This window comes from Haliotis asinina, chromosome 2 (assembly GCF_037392515.1).
Source record: "Haliotis asinina isolate JCU_RB_2024 chromosome 2, JCU_Hal_asi_v2, whole genome shotgun sequence".
NCBI lineage: Eukaryota > Metazoa > Mollusca > Gastropoda > Lepetellida > Haliotidae > Haliotis > Haliotis asinina.
In genome coordinates, this window is record NC_090281.1 from 81,655,363 (window position 1) to 81,677,404 (window position 22,042).

Consider the following 22,042-nt stretch of genomic DNA (forward strand, 5'->3'; position numbering starts at 1 on the left):
GGGACCAGTTCTAGGTATAGTTACTGGTAAACCAGTGCAGTCAATAGGCATACAGCCTGTTCAATGTTCCTGCATGACACAAAATCTGTATCATTGCATATCGTCAGCTCATGGGACCAGTTACATGGGACCAGTTTTACTCTATGATACCAGTGGGGTGAACAGAAATACAAGCTCAATGTCAGGTTACCATGACACATCATTTGTATTAATACATTCTGTCCCCCATTACAATAACATGTGGGTAGTAAGGACCAGTCCCACCCAGGGTAGCCATTGGGCCTATAGACATACAACCTCTTTAATGTCTTTAATGTTGGGATATGATACAAAATCTGTATCGATGCATTTCGTCACCTGTGGTTACTGGAGATAGTTCTACTCTAGGATACCAAAGGTGTCAAAAGACGTACCAGTTCCAACGATTATGACTAAAATGTGTTTTTCCTTAAGTCACACATTACAGCGGAAAGATCTTTGGTTACTTCACCAGGAATAGTTGACCATCTACTGTAAATTGTCCCTCTTTGTTACATAAATCCCCTACCATCTAATTGTTACTGCAGATTGCTTGTACATATATCAATCAAAATTAATGCCTAACATTCTTGTGTTGCAGTTTATCTCTGAGTTCATCATCTGATTTTTTTTGCACCCATAACTGTTGACACACAAATACCATTAACAGCCAAAGAAAACAGAAGATAATTAAGTTTGGACAGATTTTGCCTGTGATAAACTTAACGAGCTTTCTGTACCTGGCACACCTCCAACCTAGGTGAAACAGGCATACCCCACTACGCACGTTCTCATACATATTTCAATTGCTGGGAAAATAAACACACACATTATGCTAGCTGTTACTAATAACATTAGTTCTTTGGACATTACTTTCCGTAATGGTTTGTTTTGCCAGAACAGATGAACGTGAGAGGATTTATGATGATTAACAAGCTCAAGCTAGCTTTCAAATGAGGAGTTTTGTTTATTTCCTGTTTAACGCTGCACTCAACAATATTTCAGCTATATGGCAATAGTTTGTAAATAATCAAGTACGGATGAGACAATTCAGTATTCAACAGCATGAGCATCAATCAATCTGCACAAATGTAATACAATGATACTTAGTAAAGCTAACTTCCTGGATTGGAATTTACCAATGCAGATAAAACACATAGGCATTATATCACTAAAAGTAAAATTTCTAGTTGCCAACAGTATCACACACCAGTTCATAAAAAAAAATTGTCCAATCACTGTCCAAGTTTACCATACATTCATTGGTGGCCAGAGATGGGACATTTTCTATGACTGATATTTACTATCCATAAGAGTATGTTATTTGGACAAAGCTATAGAATATTTTCAATCAACTTACTGTCTCCATCGTCCTTGACAGTGATGGTAGTGAAGTTCTTCTCTCCAATCTTGGCAATACCGAATCCAGGACTCAGCGGGTTGCCGAGCACCAGACGGAACTTCTCATCTTCCTCATAGATGCTGTCATTGGTCAGGTGAACTTCACAGATCTTTTCGTATTCCCCTGGGGAGTAACAAAAATGATATTAATAATTACAACGAACACACATTATTTTCTAAAATAATTTTTTTTTTTTCAACAACTGTACAGAATTGGCAGGCAGTTTGCAGCGGTGCCTAAACCTTTTCATCACCAACTGTATAGAATTGGCAGGCAGTTTGCAGCGGTGCCTAAACCTTTTCATCCAAGTTTTTTATCTGCCTCGGTATCATGTGCATATACCATAAGTACTCCCCTTAACATCCATGCAATCTTCATGGAGTCCAAGCATTTCATATTATTTCTGAGTCATGTTTAGATACATCACTTTGATTTATTTTTTCTGCACAAAAAACTCATTGTTTCTTTACATAAGTGGCCACCAGTTCATTTCTACATTTGATCATATTATGTTTATAGGTAAACAACCCACTCCCCAAAAAACGACAGATATCAGACCAATCACTCTGCAAGTGACATTATTCTATAACATTATGCATTCCTGAATTCTGGTGGCATGATTTGATCCATTTTTATCATCAGCATTAAACACAAAAACAAAAGATGAGATCTCTTTCCCTTATGTAATATTCTGCAACTGAAACCAACCATGTGTTAGAAGAGTTTTTATTAGATTTTTTCTGAAGCCAATACAAAGGAGCAATTCATTTCTCTTCACACATGTCCAACATCACACCAAGCAGGATGACTTCTCATCTCTGACCTAATATATTCTACAGCCAGACAGGAAATCACATTTTAAGCCAGGTTACCATATTTACCAAACTTGGCGCTAAGATTAACAGGACCTTCAAACGAGCATGGACTGTTCTCAGGAATGTAACTTGAGGGCTTTACAATGACCCTAACACTACCAACAGCCATCTTCTCAAGATTACATAACTATGAACGATTTTTCCAATAATGTCATCCGGAGAAGATGCACTAAAACAATGAATAATATATCATTCTTAATATTGTTGTTGCATAACATAATATTTTCATAGTTGCTGTTCAAAGCAACACACAGTAATAATCCAGCTATGTCAATGGCAACTTGTGAAAAACTAAGATCAGACAAGAAGGTGATTGATGTTATGACTAATTACCCATAATCGGACAACCATGGCCCCTATTAACATTACCAACTCTATTTAGTCATCTCATACAAACAGCCAAGGGTGCTAAGTTCCAATTCAGAGAGACTGATATTATGAGAAATAGGTGGTGTAGCCGAAGTATGATAAGTAAGAGAGTGAGTTTGGTTTAATCCTACGTTTAGCAATATCACACCAGAAATGGGCTCCACACATTGTACCCATGTGGGGAATCAGACCTGGGTTATCTTCATGACAAGCAAACACTTTATCCATCAGGCTAAACCAGCTCCCAATCTGAGTATGACAACACTAAATGCACCAAGTTACTTAGGGCACCTTTTCATTATATTTTAAGATTATTTTTTAAAAACACTTATTTTTTGTAAAACATGATAATTTCAGAGACTAAATTAGTCTATTACAAAGTGTGTTAGCTTTAATGAGGGAAAAAAAACTGACATGGTGCAGTTCTTTGACCTATACCACTCTGGTGAAAGCCACAAGCACAGGTATGGTGCTGACAAACTGAAAAACACAACTGGTGTGAACTGGAACAGGAATCCATTATCACAGCACCAGAATTTGAATGCAATGGTAAGGAAGATGGTCTGCAACAGAGCATGAATTATGTCGAATACGGCAATTTCTTCAGTGAAATAAAGAAAGCTGTGTTATTCGTTTAACAACATCTGTTTTCCATCTTGTATAGTTTGAAAACAAAGACTGACAAAGATCTTCCACAGTCTGACACTCAAATGTGTAAGGTATTTATTTCAAAATCCTATGAAAGGTTTGGTGTGATAAACATACAGATACTCACAGGAATTCTGAGAGACAGTCAGACCATCTCACCACTTCCTTTATTATCTGGAGGTCTGGGCAAACAGTCATAAACTTCAGAACAAATTGTTGATGGATCCTAACAGACCCGATGTTGTTTGGGCAGACATTTGTGTGTACACAAGGATGTAGGTGATACTGTCTGAAGCTATAAACACTATAACATCCTACATCAAGTTGCCTGTGCAGCAGTTTTAAACCATTATCAGTCAGATAAAATATTTTACGATATTAAATCAAAATATGTTTGAAAAAGCCTTAGGCAAACTCGTCTGTCAAATATGTTTATGTTTCTAAGATAGTTCCAATTTGAGTTCGGATATTCATAAAACCATGTTTAATTTACAAAAAAAGAAGTATTTATTTTTTATAGAATGTCTTGATTATTTTGGGTGTCACCAATCAAACATACAGGAAAGACAGATATTGTTTGACTTTTATGCAGATATGATGAAAAAGATATATTAATAAACATAAACTGCTTTGATGAAATGAAAAAAAAAATAACATACTTAAATATGATTATATCGTACTCTTAAATTAACAATACTCAGAAAGATTTTGTCATTCAATTTTTCTAACTTTGAATGAAAAAAATGTAAAACATGTTTCATATTTGAAAAGTGAAATTGCTGACAGAAAAAACGTAGGGAATAAATACGTTTGAGAGGTTAATGTTTACTGTACAGATTTCCAGAACAAAATCCCTTCAAAACAATAATCACCCTTTTACTGAAAAGGGAGAAAACTCCAGAATATGTTTTTAGCATATCTCTGGGAAACATTTGCTGGGTAAATGTTGTGAACAGCAACAACCCACATATATCTCACCAAACTGCATTTTTGGTAGGAAAAAGCCCACATTCTGCCACTTTCTGAACTCTGAACATTTGGGTTAGCACGTCAGCATTATTTCACAGCGATCAAGTTGCATTCCTTGCTTGATCCTCTTTTGAAAACATAACAGTTGCTCCAGTAGCAAATCATGTTTGTCATGTTTTTTAAGGGAAAGATGATTGATAGTGTGTTGAAAATACAAAGACACTTGGTAATGATTATAAAATGAAAGGTAAATTACTTCTATTTTTCACAACTGTCTTCATTTGGGTATGTAGAATAACCACACATTACATCCCAAAACAGCTTAAAACTTGCAAAATACATTAAAGTTTCAGTAATGCTCCATTTCATTGTTTACTTTCAAGAAGTGCCTGTCTGTAAACTCGCAAAATCAACATAATGATATAAACATGGTTTAACTGAAAGAATTGGTGCAGTTTTAACTCATACTTCAATATCACCATATTAACATGGATGATTTCTTTGTAGGTCTCCTTGTACAAAAAGTCCATGTGATATTGATCAAGAAAAATTATGAAGCTATGCCATCCAATAATAAATTTTAAGGACCAAAGATATTTACTTTTGTTTCTAATTTCCTTTGCCATTTTATTTTATGGATAAACAAATCTTCCAGCAAGGAGTAGGAAGTCTGTGATGATTGCAACAGGTGCTTCATATTCCTGCAACGAAATGTCACTTCCCTGTTGTCTTAACATACTACTTCCCCTAGGTTTGCACAACTCATTACCTAACCATTGCCAGAACAAACGTAGGTGTCTTACCCAGACACTGATCTTAATGTTTTTGGTTCCAACAAGGCAGATCCTGAGACACGTGACGTGTACTTCACAGGAGCAGATGCTATTTTTTTGTCCTCACAGTGGGAGGGAAGCTGCATTGTGTTTTTGAAGCAGAAGATCCAAGAACCATATGTCCTGTCAGCATACGCTCAACATGATATTGTCTTCACCCGAAACAAAGATCCACAAATTTCTCTTTTGTCTTCCACCATGTTTAAACAAAGATGTTATTACGAGAAAAACGGACTGAATATGCTGAATGTCATCAGTAACATTAGAGTTAGTGGCAAGGAAAATAGCTCTTTCGCTGATTATCAGTATTCCTTTTATTTTGTCTACACGATTTACCCAAGGAACAGGATATAATAATGCACAGTAAATATAGTCTGCCAAAATATCCTTGAGATAAACATTCAGCTGGAAACAGTGCCAGAAATACTCCTCTCCTATTATTTAGCTGGTTTCATTTGGAAGAAGGTGTTGATGACTGATATATTGGGATAGAATATTTTCTCAGGGTGGATTTCAGCTTTTCTGCCTCATAATAAGCAAGACACAACAAAAACTGACGGATTCTTTTGAAGGTGGGTTGTTTCAAACCACATGAGCAGTACTTTAGATACATGATGGTAGGCTGTCATATGAACAATGAACCCTGATACTAGGATACAATGACACTCTGTAAACCAGCGACCAGGGCCCTCATTCTCGAAACGTTCGTAGCCCTAAGAATTCTTAACTGTGATCGTAGCCAGTGTGTTAAGAATGGGCTTAAGGAGTTTGTAGGGCTGCGAATGTTTCAAGAAAAGATAACCTGGTCCACATAGCATTCCTCACTTTATGACTTCTTGTAACTCTATAGTTCATCATACGCTTATGAGGTAGACCCATGTCAAAGTCTAATCATCCAATAACTTACAACCAGGACATTTTGGTGAAGATCTGTTCCAATACTGAATGTCAGGCCCAAGTCTAATCATCCAATAACTTACACCAGGACATTTTGGTGAAGATCTGTTCCAATACTGAATTAGCATGAGGTGATTCATTAACTCTTTATGAAAATGAAACCTTTCTTTGTCCCCACACAGCGAAACAGTATAAGAAAAAGCATAAAAATCTTGATTTATGCTTTCTGCAGAATGTAATGCCAGGAATACAAAGAATACTATCATTGTGGGAATTAAACCTGAGACTTTGACAGGATGAGTGACCGCATGAACTACTGGGCCATTCTGCTATTGCTGGAAAGACTCAAACTTGAACACTACAGTGAAACAGTGCTGCCTCATTATTGTCATTAACTCTTTCACAACATATCAACATATTTCATTGTTTGGTGGATGTTTAATGCCGAACTCAGCAATTTCCCAGCTGCATGATGGTGATCTGTTATCAATCCAGCCTGGACCAGACAATCAAGTGAACAACAGCATGAGCATCGATCCACAGAATTTGCACATGAGGACAGGTGCCGCCCAAGTCAGTTAGGCTGACCACCCCCTTCGATCCTGCTAGTGGCCTCTTATGACAAGCATGGGCTACTGCAGACCAATTCTAACCTGGATCATCATGGGTCCGAACACATTTCATATAAACACATATCTGGAACATCGTTATTGATTTTATTCAATACCAAATCTATAACAGACTCTTGAGCATCATATTAAAGAATAACAAATCAAATGATTACAAGAAACGGATGGCATCGCAAGTCTTACCTGGCATAAATGTAATCACAGAAGCATTGGTGTCAGGCCTCTCAACATAGTCCTCCATGACCTTTGCACTGTCTTGACGTGTGTAGCAGCGAACGGTTGACACATGACTTGCATCTCCTGACCTCACAACAAATGCCTTGATGCTGCCATCATTCTCAAAACCTTCATACTTGACATCCTTGAACTGCATGGAGGGAACTGGAAGTGAACAGGTGCTTTATCATATATATTCAGTAGTCCCATTGTTACATTTCACAGTGAAAAACTGGCATGGATATTCAGAAACATGATTTAATATTAGAATGAAGATTTTATGGATAACATCTTTATATGAGAACACTGATGAAGGAGTAAGCATTAACTCCGAAACGTTGTGTTCTCATATAAAGAAGTTGATATCCATAAAAAATCTTCAATCTTATGTATTTCACTTCTAAATGCCCTTCAAAGACAAGATTTAATGTTGCTTTCATTCATGATCTACATATATATTTACATCTACACTTTTATTAATATTTCACATATTGCATTCATGTGAGTGAGTGAGTTTAGTTTCACGCTGCACTCAGCAATATTCCAGCTATATGGCGGCGGTCTGTAAATAATCGAGTCTGGACCAGACAATCCAGTGATCAACAACATGAGCATCGATCTGTGCAGTTGGGAACCGATAACATGTGTCCACCAAGTCAGCGAACCTGACCACTCGATTACATTAGGCGCCTCTTACAACAAGCATAGTCGCCTTTTGAGGCAAGCATGGGTTGCTGAAGGCCTATTCTACCCCGGGACCTTCACGGGTCTGCATTCATGTGAAGAAAGTTGGCTGGTGGCTCTACATAATGTTATATGTTGAGGTCTTGTATAAATCTGAACCCCAAACAAGGGACATTGCTCCCATACTGTAGACTTTCACGTAAACCAGGTGTGGGCCCACTTGCACAAACCAAGTTTAGCAGGTATAAGTGTAGAGGTAGAAACAACCACTTTCCAAGTTTTCAACATTGGTGAGCAACCTGAAGTGAGTTGTCTGGACATTTGTTTGTTCATTTGTTCTTCCATGAAAAACTAAGCATATTCAGACAACACTCCCATAGGTCAGCAGCATAAAGTAAATTATTTGACATACAATGACATTCACTGAACCAAGTTACCAAACCTGTCCATCTGATCCACTAACTGTCAATTAGAAGACACTAAAGTGGCAAGACTGAGTGAGTTAGTAAGGTTTTATGCCACTTTTAGCAATATTGCAGCAATATCATGATTGGGAACACTAGAAAAGGGCTTCACACATTGTGCCTATGTGGGGAAATTGAACCCGGGCCTTTGGTATGATGAGTCAATGCTTTAACCATTAGGCAATCCCTGGGACTGTCCCAAGGTGCCAAGAAAATGAGAGAGTGCATCGAGCATCAGTAGAGCCATATGTTAGCTGTGTGATCATTTAGTTACATGGAATCAGGTGCAGCATGTTTTAACAATGGGAGTAGTCTCAATAACAGTTATGTAAGCAGCTACAAATGTGTCCTTTTTCATGGACATAACTATTACTCAAGTATACCAGGATGTAATTCAACTTCCCTCAAAAAACTTAATTTCTATAATTTGCCAAAATTGCTACTGTAATTGTTCTAAAAACAAAATGACATGAAATCTAATGACTCATGACATGGTTGTTTTTCAGTATCAAACATCCACTTGACTCCCTGGGTGAAAGATGCCAGCAGATGTGTTGATATAGTAACGCAAATTTCAGAAATGGATATTTTGCTCTCACACGATGCACCTGCATGAAGGCAACTGAGAAAACAAAGAGTTTTTAAAAAACAACACAAAATTGTAAACTAAGCAGATGGTGACCTTAAAATTGTTTTCTTCAGTACATGAGGATCATCTTGGTGTAATGACTCACATGGAACCCCAACAATAATCTTAAATCACAATCCACATTAAAATGGGTGAAAGTTTGAATGAGTGAGTTTAGTTCTATACCACATTTAGCTATATTTGAACAATCTCATCATGGGAGACATGAAAAATGTGTTTCACACATTGTACCCATGTGAGGAATCAAACCCGGACCTTTCGTGTGGCAAATGAATCAATGATCAATGATCATCATTTGTTCCCATTAATCCAAGGCTTTGAATAGTGAGTTAGAGAGTGAGTATGGTTTTTCACTTACATGTATACGCTTTTAGCAATATTCCAGCAATACCACAGTTTAGTGAACAGCATTTCATCTATGACAATGTGGAAGTACATCCTCAAGTGAGGCATCAGATGGTTAACACTGACATTCATAACAGGGAATAGGAGAAGGAAGGGTACCCATAATCATGAAGTCCTAAGGATAGGGGGAAATGCTCCTCAGGAAAACTTTTCTTACGTGGGGAAAGTGGGGTGTGTGCATCCACACCTGCATATGGATGGGTATCGTGTTGACAACAGAGAATTAGCAAACAGGGATTAGAACCTGCAATCACAGATGGGGGAATGTCCAAGGACATAACTCTGCTACCAGTGCTGCCCCAAACCTAAGTGTGAAGAAAATGTTCATAATCTATATTAAACTTACCATCTGAGTAGGAGTCATTGATCATGATAATAGAATTGCTTGGTTCTCCCAACATGGCTGCCATTGGCATCCGCAGCACAACCTGAAAGGTCTCTGTGCCCTCTAACCTTGGCTTGCCAAGGTCATCCAGAACAGTGATTCGCACTGTCTGCATTGTCACACCAGGGGCAAAGTCAAGGTTCTTGTTGACTGCTATGTAGTCCAGTCCAGCTGTGAAAATAACAAAGAATTATTAATTAGTTTTCTTCCTTCTTGGGATTTCTTTGTCATTGTCATATTAATATTTATTCAACATTATTCAAGCAGTTACGAAAAAGTGTATGATTTTGACTTAATTTAACAGAATGGTTAATTAAATGGTTTCATACTGACAGACCATGGATTCAGTCTTGGATTCAAACTCTGATAACAAGGGACATAACTCTTCTCGACCAAAGTGTCCCTATGAGAAAAAAAGGTTAAAACATGCCTGTTGTATCTATCGCATCCCCAGGCACTGAATCATCGGGGTTACAGAGTTCCTTCATTTTCAATACATTGTTCACCTGTCTCTCTTCAAACAATCACTCCCACACACCAACCATTATCTCCAATAACCTTTGCCAAGGAACCAGATTTAGAAAGCTGGAAAAATTATCTGAGCATGAGACCACTAGTCTTAATGACATTTTCCAGAAACTCAATTCATTCCTAAACCAGGACACCAGCCATTAGGATAAAATATCAAACCCCTGGTATAAATGATCTGGCATGAAAACCAAGCCCTATATTACAATTGATGATATTTTCCTTGTGTATATTCTGACAGTTCTTGGCATAAGTCAACACCTCCAGGCAAGTGTCAGACAGTACGGCCCCCTTCAAGCATGTGACCGATTCCAAGTTGGCATTTACCATGGTGAAGTCATAGGAATGCACATGGCACTTGAGCATGTTGAGTTCACAGCATCTCTGGGTGTGTAATAACAGATCTCACCACTATCTGAGGAGTTATATTCTAAGGTTAAGAATATGATAAGACTGATCTCATGCCAGGTTTCAATGACTGTGTTAAACATCAACAGTATGATCCACATCAATGATGCTAATCACATGAATCAGTGCTGTAGAATGGTCTTGTTCATCTCAAAGATATCGCAATGCATATGTTCCATGTATATCAATTCAATTCCTGAAAGAACGTGGATCATCATTTGTTCCCATTAGTTTTTTTTTCTTTTTGCCTCTAAAGCAGATTTGTATAATGAACCTTAGTTTGTATTTAGTATTGGACAAAACAACTTCGACAAAGTGTCTCACTACTTTGATCCATGTAAACTAGGAGCAGTACTGGTACTGGAGCTCACCTGTTACATTAAGCTGTGTAATGAAATATTAGCAAAACTGCAGCAAGCTAGATATTGTATGCATAAATATTTATAGCTCTTTCAGAATCTAAGAAATGTCTTCACTGTTGATTTGAGATATAAAATTGTTGACCCTTTTCAAGATTCATATTTATCATTTTCAGACATTTCTAAAAAATAAAATATGATTAAAAGGTCGAGGTGAGAGTGTTAACTTTTTTGCCACTTTTAGCAGTATTCCAGCAACACCACAGTGTGAGACACCAGAAATGGGTTTCAGATATAGCAAACATGTTTGGAATTAAACCTGGATCTGCAGTGTGTCGAATGGTTGCCTTAACCACACTGCCCAAAAGGTCAAAGAATGGATGAATACTTTGTTGACAATTTGTCATGCTTTGTGATTATTTGAAATCTTTGACTATATAACAAGAAAACAGATCATAATACCTTGATCCTATGTTATTAAAGTATGATAACCTCTTAAAGATGCTTTCTCAAAACAATTATAATTTCACTATCAATTGAATTATGACCGATTTGACAAGGGTTACGAAAATGATTTAAAACTTCACAATGGGTTAGCACACATGAACTGTGGCAAGAAAAAACATTCTTGAAATCTTTGCAGTGAAGACACAAAAGAAAGACGGTGAGGTGAAAATGTCATTTAACATCCGTTCCATGAAAAAGAAGCCTGTTGTTTAAAAAATGAGTGAGGGAGTAGGGTTTTATGCCACATTTAGCAATAATCCATCAATATTTTAATGTCAAATCCATTTGGGTTTTCATCTACCAACAATCTTGCTTTCAGTGCTGTTTGAGGAGACAATCTCTTTATTCCTTGCTGAAGATTCTTGTACATGTGATGCTTACATTTGATCAGCTAACAAATATATGTAAAGACATACAGGCACACAATCTAAACAAACAGTTTCAGTACTCCTGCAAAGCATTTGTGGTTTTGACATTTTGCAGGGGTATATTTGTATGCAAGCAAGCAACTCAAAAATAGCTAATGGTATATTTTGCTCCTCAGGGAACTCTGAACCAATCAGCAAGCTCTCATTGTGACCAGCCAATCCACAAGGGCTGCTCCTATTATGAGTGAGTGAGTGCTGTTTTTAGCCATATTCCAGCAATATCACAGCAGGGGCATACCAGAAGTGGGCTTCACACAACGTACCCATGTGGAGAATCAAACCCAGATCTTCAGTATGATGAGCAAACACTTTAACCACTGGGCTACCTCTCTGCCCCTATAAAGCATAGACTACTGGGGACCTATCTGAACCAGAGGGTGCATGGTATTAAGGAGTGTGTGAAATAGCTTCATCTCAAATACTGCATAGTGTAGTTTTAGGAGACAGTCAAGAACATTCAAATGCTTGGTGCGATTGTTTCTACACTTACCTGTTGATTCCTGTTGCAGTAGTAACAGGCAGAAGTCATTAATAGTCACGTATGTCTCAACTTTCGTAAACATTCAACAATCTCCCTGTTGACAATTACACTATCATTTACAAGAATAACACTGTTAGAGCGAGTGAGTGAGTCACTTTAGTTTTATTCCGCTCTTAGCAATATTCAAACAATTAAATGCATGGGACTACAAAAATGGGCTTCACACGTGGGGAATGGATCATCTGCTTGATGAGCTAACGCTCAAAGCACCAGGCCATAACTCTGCCATTACTATGTTAGATATACTGCGTGAGGAATAGATTTAGATAAGAGATGGAATACTAGGCATATATCACGGTACATTGTAAATAATCAAAGTTGACAGAAAAATGGTGGTTGAAGGCATGAGCAAACATCCTTGCTGTTGGGATATGATGACATTCAGTCAGTACAACATACCAAACCTCAATCTTTACTTTATCTGACTAATGACAAGCATGGGAAGGCAGTGACCAAATTGACCCCAAGCTCACCACGGAATTACAAACAGGGGTGGAACAATAAATTAAAAATCACATTCATCAGATACATGCAGAAGTGTCTTGCCTTTTTTACACATTTTAGATATTATAAACGTCAACCTAGACTACTCAAAGTGTCCTTAATACAGCATACACTAACTCTTGTTATATACTAATATACTTAACAAAACAAGTTAGGGATCATGACTGTTTAGGGGACATTAAAAATATCTAAAATAAATCCATGCTTCCTTACCCTTTTTGTTTCATATGAAAATAAGTTCAATATTTGCTATATTTCTTACACATTTTGTAGCTGATTTCATCTCGAATGATGCTACCTTGACTGTCATCAAGAAGAATGTTTCTGAAACTATTTAGGACTTTCACTCTTACACTTCACTGCTGTCAGCTTGATTTGCATTGATCAAATTCAGTAGAGATATTTCACTGCCTTAGTGCAGGATCGTATTGTGTCGATAATAATTCCCACTAAATTCATTCCATATGCTATTCAATACAATTTTCATCTTTGGAAAATAACATCTGACTTTACTTACATTTTGCTGATGGTGGGTCAGTTCGGCGTGACCTCACTGTGACACTCGAGGGCTTGCTGAGGTCAGTTCCTGTCCTCCAGACCTTGATCTCCACAAAACCATCGCTCTCATCTACAGAGTATTCTGACTCGCCAAAGTAGAAGGCAGGTTCTGCAACAGACATATTGTACCAACTTACTGTTGTGTTTCGTGTCTTTGTTACTTAATCCTGAAGCTGCACAATGGCAGTCTTCAATAACAGAGTCTGGACTAGCCATTTTCAATGATTGATGTTATGTACAACAATTCACACAACTCTGATAAATTAAAATGAGCCCGACTTTTATGCATTGAGACCCCTTTTACACCGACCAGTGAGTTATGCCACTAATTTTGTACTGTAGGCTTATATATGTTTGAGTTTATGATAAAATAATCAGTCTGTATATCACTGCTGTTTCGTATTTAAAATAATAATAATAATAATAATGTCTTCATAATTATGGATGTGTAAATGGAAAACCATTTAACAGTGGTTCATAACTCACTAACAGGAAAAATACTTTGTCAATTCTTGAGTAGACTAATATTTAGTCTCTGAATGGAAAAGAGCTGAGCAACATTTTCTTCAGTAGTATGATAATCTTTTAATGAGAGCTGAAGAAATCTACTTGAGGCAAAGTTATAAATTTGTGATTTTGTATGTTAAAGTGTGGGTTGGCCCGAGAGCCTATGATGTCCACGCAATACCCACTACAGCTGGTACCATCATCATCCCTGCCCCCTGTCTGGAGAGCGTTCAAGTCTGACATAAAGTCCATTATGCTCAACCTCCAGAAACATGTAATGCCTCTGATGAAGACACAGACAGAAGCTGGTGCCATCATCACCCCTGCCCCCCAGGGGGAACATTTGAGTCTAACATCAAGGTCATTATCATCCCTTCAAGAAACGAGTTACACTCCTGATGTACAAAGGGACAGCAGTCTTGAAAATGTGCAATTTCACTTATCAATGACCTGTCTTTGCTGTGAACAACTGTACCATCTGCCCTGACAGTAACTGGAATAAAGAATGCCACTGACCAAGGGTTCAGCTAGGACAAAGAACCTTAACTGTTCACATAGTAAGAATCTCAAAAAGAGATGGAACTTCCAATGGATAGATTTAATGCAGAATAGCAATAACCTTAAGGTAACATTTGACCTGTGAGGTCAATGGGAGTTATTTCAGATGCAAGACTCTGATCTTATGATGTTTTGAGTTCAAGGCAGTGTGTAGACAAGGCAGGATCTTCGTGGTATCGGCTGGGCTGGGCTCAGTTATATTGGGGATAGATGATACCACCATAAGCTGATAGGAATGTTGCCGTCACATCAAGAGGACTAACACTGGTCTCTGTGGTCCATAAATATTCTGATACATACAAACATTTCAATCTAAACTGAAATGGAGCCCCAGTGAATTGGGAGATTCAGAACCAGATGATATCTAGACTTGTAGACTAAAGCATAGTCTCTGAATATATATATGTTTGACAGCAACACAATAAACCCAAATTGAAAAGGAGCCTCTGTCAGAAGGGAAAATCAGAACCTGAGGTAATTAACACTTGCTTGATTTAGGGCTTTTACACTGCTAGGTTATAGGGAAAATATTGGGCCTGGGAGACACACTACTAGACTTGCTTCATTTGCCACTTTCACACTGTTGAAAGGGTTGGGTGGGTAAAATAACTGCAAGAGAGACTACACTTGTCTTTGCAGTGGATGAGCTGTTTATGTATATTCATGATATAAAATATTTTATGTCAAAATTATTGGTGTTTGTGTGAAGACAGTAGCTGTAAGTTAGATATAAAGGGTTGAAATCCGGGAATCTAGTTCATGACAGTCATCATGCTATATTAACATGACAAACTGTTTTGCATCTTGAAATTAACAGCTTATTTTTCATTATCAGTCAAGGGTCAGTAAAATATTTCATTGAATTTTGGTCATAATGTTACGACCCTCCCAATACTGACCATTATGAAGTGTTTTTGCATATATTGATATCTGAATACTAGATTTGAAGAACAAGGACTATTCTAAAAACATGAAAATGTTTAAGGATATTCCATTCATGTAATATCTTGGATAAGAGAGACTAAAACAAACAAACTTCCTAATTGTTTTATAAGCTTAACACTTGAACATTATTTCTTACACTAAGGGAGGTGGGTGTTTATACCTAAAACTAACACAGAAGTAAAACAATATGTGTATCCTGTTCTTACTGACAAATGTCCAGAGAAGCACATAACTAAATGTAATCAATATCTGATGTCAGAAGTGGAAATAATTACTACACCTTTCATTCAGCAGAAAAACTCGTAAAACTATGCCAAGTACAAGTTCCTAAAAAAAAAAAAATTGCATGCATAGACACTGACCATCATTTTTATCTGGTTCAATGAGAACAGTGGTCTTGTTGTCTCCGATCTTGCCTCCCATGGGTTCAGTGAGGATGACAGTAAAGTTTTCCTCTGGCTCGTACAGGGAGTCGTCGATGATCATCACATGGCAGTACTTCTCCTTCTCATCCTTGTCGAACCTGACGATGCTGCGGTGGTCTTGGCTGCGGGTGATGTAGTCGGAGAAGGATGTTACAGTGCTGGGGGTAGTCCCTGTTGCTGAACCTGAAAATGGTCGTTTGAGTTTGGTAAGCTGGAGACTAAAGAGATTTGAATATAGCAGCCTGTTCCCTGTGTCATAAAATTATAGTTACAAGAGTTCCCTCCCCTACTGACCTTGAACAGTTGAGCAGATGACCATGAGCTCATCTGACAGATCTCCCTCTCTCTTCACAGGGATTAGGATCTCCCCAATGTCTTCAGACACATGGTATTCCTTCTCTGGGATTGATACAGTAGATTCTGAAACAAAACCAAACAAAACAGATAAGAAAGATTTTTATATCAGAATAAATGCTTCCATGTTCCAAGTCATATGATATAAAGCAACAAAATGGCTTCCCAAGAGGTTGCTGAAAATTTGGGTTCTGTGTACTAATCTCCCTATCTCATCAGCACGTTTATGATTCACACATAGATCTTGATTATCTATTGTCTATACCTTTAACTGACAGCTGAATAATCTCTATGCAGAAAGTCATACGTATTACCAAAAGCAAGGCTTTCCAAAGTTCATGTTGAATGCAACAGCCGTAAAAGAAAGGATATTGCCATTCTAACGTGTATTTGAGTACTGGACTTATACCAGACTACAGAGTAGTCCTGAATGGGTTACTGAAGAGCAATTCTAATCCGAGTCAAATAAGACCATGAAGAAACCATGAAGCATCCAGGAAGTCTTAAGTTTTTGACACTGAAAAGTATATGTCCCCACAAAGGGGAGGGTAATGGCGGTGAGAGCTGTGTATGAAATATATTGAAAGATACAAATAAAGGAACACATGAAAATTAAGCTGTTCCATTAACATTTTCCAGTGTTCTTAACCAGCTTTGAAAGGCACTGTGGGAGGAAATCTGGAAACAGATAAAGAAACACTGCCATGAAGTCGAGTTCCCTTATTTGTTTCCTTCAGTATATATGCCCTAAGCCCATATGCACAAAGCAATCTTAGTATTAAGTGCAACATAAGAGTTAGTCATAGTACTGGAATCACTTTCTGCAAATGGGGCCTGGGCCTGAGATGAATGTACCAACATGACATGATGATACTCACCATCTTCCTTGTCTGTGATGGTGACCTTGGCCACATTAGGATACTCAAGAACCCCCATGACAGGCTTGGACAGCTCCAGGCTGAAGGTCTCTCTCTTTTCATATTTCTCATCATCTAAGATCCTCAGTCTCCAAACTTTCTCAGTCTGGCCTGAAATATGATAAATAAATCTTTGTAAACACAAAATCAGTGAGTTTCGGTTCTGCCAACGTTTGGCAATATTTCAGTTACATCATGATGTCCAAACTAGTGCTGTTCATTGCATTTACCATTTTGGTGAAGGCAAAGCAAATGCAGTTGATCACTGGAATGTCTGATCCAGGCTCAACTTTTTACAGACCACAGCTATAAGCTGGAATATTGATATGTGCAACACCATTAACTCATTTTGGTAAAGCCCACAACATTTGGGATGGTGCTGACACACTACAAAATAAAACTAAACTGGATTCTGTCCTAACAAACGGGGACTGCTCTGCATAGCTGATTTTCTAGCCCTGACACCTGCTTCTCACCCCTAAAGCTCACGGCAAACTAAAGATTGATAGGTCAGCTAGTAACTGCAAAACTGTTTGTCAAAACATGGTAACGAATTTGGTTGCTATTAAGTTGTCACTACATACAGTAATATATATATATAGTAATATATATGGATAGAGCAGTTCATTCAAACCTCTACTCCTAATGTGTGACATTTGTGACAGTTGAGCGAGTGAAAGAGTGACGTTACTTTGCCTCTTTTAGCAGTATTACAACAATCTCATTGGGGAATCGAACCCAGGTCTTCAGCATGAAGAGCAATGCTTTAGCCACTAGGATACCCCACTGATCCTGAAAGAGTTGAATCTTTATCAACACTGTCTTCCTTCACAGAAAGCTTACTTTACTCACTTGAAATATTACACGGTATCCAACTGTCAAACATGGGATATATTAAAATCTTCTTTTAATAAACTCCATGATTCTTTGGTTAAGGTTTATCCTTTAGGAGAATGTAAGTATCTCATTAATTTAATTTGTCCTCATTAAGTCAAAGAACACACTGACTGAAGCATCCATTACACTTAAAACACTTATAAATTCCTCGTAAACAAGGCTCTGTGAATATACTGTAGCAATCAATTAGCAAGTAGACGGGTTGGTAACATATCCAAACTGTCGTTAAGGATTTGAAGTTAACGGTTTACCATGTACACTGAAAGTAAGACCAGGGTTTGAGGCAATGTAATGGCTAGTACACAGCCCCGGCAATTTCCACAAGGTGTTCATAGTAGTATGTCATTTGTAAACCAATAATATGGTACAGAGTTACGATGGGTCAAGGTTACAAACTCTTGATGGATAAAAATGAAACATACAACTTTATGGATGACAACTTCTTGTTTACTGCATTCATCGATAATTTGATGTAGATCCTTAGATTGTTATCAAGCCAAAAGTCACAGTTCTAACTTGATAACAATGTAACACAATAAACAAGAAGTTGTCAGTTTAGCTTGATAACGACGTAAGAAGCTACATTGAAATGTTGCTTAATGCAATAAACAAGAAGTTGTCACTTTAGCTTGATAACGACGTAAGAAGCTACATTGAAATGTTGCTTAATGCAATAAACAAGAAGTTGTCACTTTAGCTTGATAACGACGTAAGAATCTACATTGAAATGTTGCTTAATGCAATAAACAAGAAGTTGTCACTTTAGCTTGATAACGACGTAAGAAGCTACATTGAAATGTTGCTTAATGCAATAAACAAGAAGTTGTCACTTTAGCTTGATAACGACGTAAGAAGCTACATTGAAATGTTGCTTAATGCAATAAACAAGAAGTTGTCACTTTAGCTTGATAATGATGTAAGAAGCTACATTGAAATGTTGCTTAATGCAATAAACAAGAAGTTGTCACTTTAGCTTGATAACGATGTAAGAATCTACATTGAAATGTTGCTTAATGCAATAAACAAGAAGTTGTCACTTTAGCTTGATAACGACGTAAGAAGCTACATTGAAATGTTGCTTAATGCAATAAACAAGAAGTTGTCACTTTAGCTTGATAACGACGTAAGAAGCTACATTGAAATGTTGCTTAATGCAATAAACAAGAAGTTGTCACTTTAGCTTGATAACGACGTAAGAAGCTACATTGAAATGTTGCTTAATGCAATAAACAAGAAGTTGTCAGTTTAGCTTGATAACGACGTAAGAAGCTACATTGAAATGTTGCTTAATGCAATAAACAAGAAGTTGTCACTTTAGCTTGATAACGACGTAAGAAGCTACATTGAAATGTTGCTTAATGCAATAAACAAGAAGTTGTCACTTTAGCTTGATAATGATGTAAGAAGCTACATTGAAATGTTGCTTAATGCAATAAACAAGAAGTTGTCACTTTAGCTTGATAACGACGTAAGAAGCTACATTGAAATGTTGCTTAATGCAATAAACAAGAAGTTGTCACTTTAGCTTGATAACGATGTAAGAAGCTACATTGAAATGTTGCTTAATGCAAAAAACAAGAAGTTGTCACTTTAGCTTGATAACGATGTAAGAAGCTACATTGAAATGTTGCTTAATGCAATAAACAAGAAGTTGTCACTTTAGCTTGATAACGATGTAAGAATCTACATTGAAATGTTGCTTAATGCAATAAACAAGAAGTTGTCACTTTAGCTTGATAACGACGTAAGAAGCTACATTGAAATGTTGCTTAATGCAATAAACAAGAAGTTGTCACTTTAGCTTGATAACGACGTAAGAAGCTACATTGAAATGTTGCTTAATGCAATAAACAAGAAGTTGTCACTTTAGCTTGATAACGATGTAAGAAGCTACATTGAAATGTTGCTTAATGCAATAAACAAGAAGTTGTCACTTTAGCTTGATAATGATGTAAGAATCTACATTGAAATGTTGCTTAATGCAATAAACAAGAAGTTGTCAGTTTAGCTTGATAACGATGTAAGAATCTACATTGAAATGTTGCTTAACACAATAAACAAGAAGTTGTCAGTTTAGCTTGATAACGATGTAAGAAGCTACATTGAAATGTTGCTTAATGCAATAAACAAGAAGTTGTCACTTTAGCTTGATAATGATGTAAGAATCTACATTGAAATGTTGCTTAATGCAATAAACAAGAAGTTGTCACTTTAGCTTGATAACGATGTAAGAAGCTACATTGAAATGTTGCTTAATGCAATAAACAAGAAGTTGTCACTTTAGCTTGATAATGATGTAAGAATCTACATTGAAATGTTGCTTAATGCAATAAACAAGAAGTTGTCAGTTTAGCTTGATAACGATGTAAGAATCTACATTGAAATGTTGCTTAACACAATAAACAAGAAGTTGTCAGTTTAGCTTGATAATGATGTAAGAAGCTACATTGAAATGTTGCTTAATGCAAAAAACAAGAAGTTGTCAGTTTAGCTTGATAACGATGTAAGAATCTACATTGAAATGTTGCTTAACACAATAAACAAGAAGTTGTCACTTTAGCTTGATAACGACGTAAGAATCTACATTGAAATGTTGCTTAACACAATAAACAAGAAGTTGTCAGTTTAGCTTGATAACGATGTAAGAATCTACATTGAAATGTTGCTTAACACAATAAACAAGAAGTTGTCACTTTAGCTTGATAATGATGTAAGAATCTACATTGAAATGTTGCTTAATGCAATAAACAAGAAGTTGTCAGTTTAGCTTGATAACGATGTAAGAATCTACATTGAAATGTTGCTTAACACAATAAACAAGAAGTTGTCAGTTTAGCTTGATAATGATGTAAGAAGCTACATTGAAATGTTGCTTAATGCAATAAACAAGAAGTTGTCAGTTTAGCTTGATAACGATGTAAGAATCTACATTGAAATGTTGCTTAACACAATAAACAAGAAGTTGTCAGTTTAGCTTGATAACGACGTAAGAAGCTACATTGAAATGTTGCTTAACACAATAAACAAGAAGTTGTCACTTTACCTTGATAACGACGTAAGAAGCTACATTGAAATGTTGCTTAACACAATAAACAAGAAGTTGTCACTTTAGCTTGATAACGACGTAAGAAGCTACATTGAAATGTTGCTTAACACAATAAACAAGAAGTTGTCAGTTTAGCTTGATAACGATGTAAGAATCTACATTGAAATGTTGCTTAACACAATAAACAAGAAGTTGTCACTTTAGCTTGATAATGATGTAAGAATCTACATTGAAATGTTGCTTAATGCAATAAACAAGAAGTTGTCAGTTTAGCTTGATAACGATGTAAGAATCTACATTGAAATGTTGCTTAACACAATAAACAAGAAGTTGTCAGTTTAGCTTGATAATGATGTAAGAAGCTACATTGAAATGTTGCTTAATGCAATAAACAAGAAGTTGTCAGTTTAGCTTGATAACGATGTAAGAATCTACATTGAAATGTTGCTTAACACAATAAACAAGAAGTTGTCACTTTAGCTTGATAACGACGTAAGAAGCTACATTGAAATGTTGCTTAACACAATAAACAAGAAGTTGTCACTTTAGCTTGATAACGACGTAAGAAGCTACATTGAAATGTTGCTTAACACAATAAACAAGAAGTTGTCACTTTAGCTTGATAACGACGTAAGAAGCTACATTGAAATGTTGCTTAACACAATAAACAAGAAGTTGTCACTTTAGCTTGATAACGACGTAAGAAGCTACATTGAAATGTTGCTTAACACAATAAACAAGAAGTTGTCAGTTTAGCTTGATAACGATGTAAGAAGCTACATTGAAATGTTGCTTAACACAATAAACAAGAAGTTGTCACTTTAGCTTGATAATGATGTAAGAATCTACATTGAAATGTTGCTTAATGCAATAAACAAGAAGTTGTCAGTTTAGCTTGATAACGATGTAAGAATCTACATTGAAATGTTGCTTAACACAATAAACAAGAAGTTGTCAGTTTAGCTTGATAATGATGTAAGAAGCTACATTGAAATGTTGCTTAATGCAATAAACAAGAAGTTGTCAGTTTAGCTTGATAACGATGTAAGAATCTACATTGAAATGTTGCTTAACACAATAAACAAGAAGTTGTCAGTTTAGCTTGATAACGACGTAA

At 36.7% G+C, this 22,042-nt stretch overlaps 1 protein-coding gene across 1 annotated transcript in view; it reads right to left on the bottom strand.

Moving 5' to 3' along the window:
* LOC137274424 (FRAS1-related extracellular matrix protein 2-like) overlaps positions 1–22,042 on the bottom strand; it is a 189,894-nt gene that overhangs the window by 19,518 nt on the left and 148,334 nt on the right. Inside the window, exons 5-11 of the mRNA XM_067807596.1 lie at positions 16,944–17,093; positions 16,006–16,131; positions 15,649–15,894; positions 13,236–13,385; positions 9,405–9,614; positions 6,824–7,021; positions 1,379–1,543 (exon numbers count right to left, since the gene is read on the bottom strand). Of these exons, the coding sequence (XP_067663697.1) occupies positions 1,379–1,543; positions 6,824–7,021; positions 9,405–9,614; positions 13,236–13,385; positions 15,649–15,894; positions 16,006–16,131; positions 16,944–17,093 (1,245 nt within the window). The remainder of the gene's footprint in view (positions 1–1,378; positions 1,544–6,823; positions 7,022–9,404; positions 9,615–13,235; positions 13,386–15,648; positions 15,895–16,005; positions 16,132–16,943; positions 17,094–22,042) is intronic.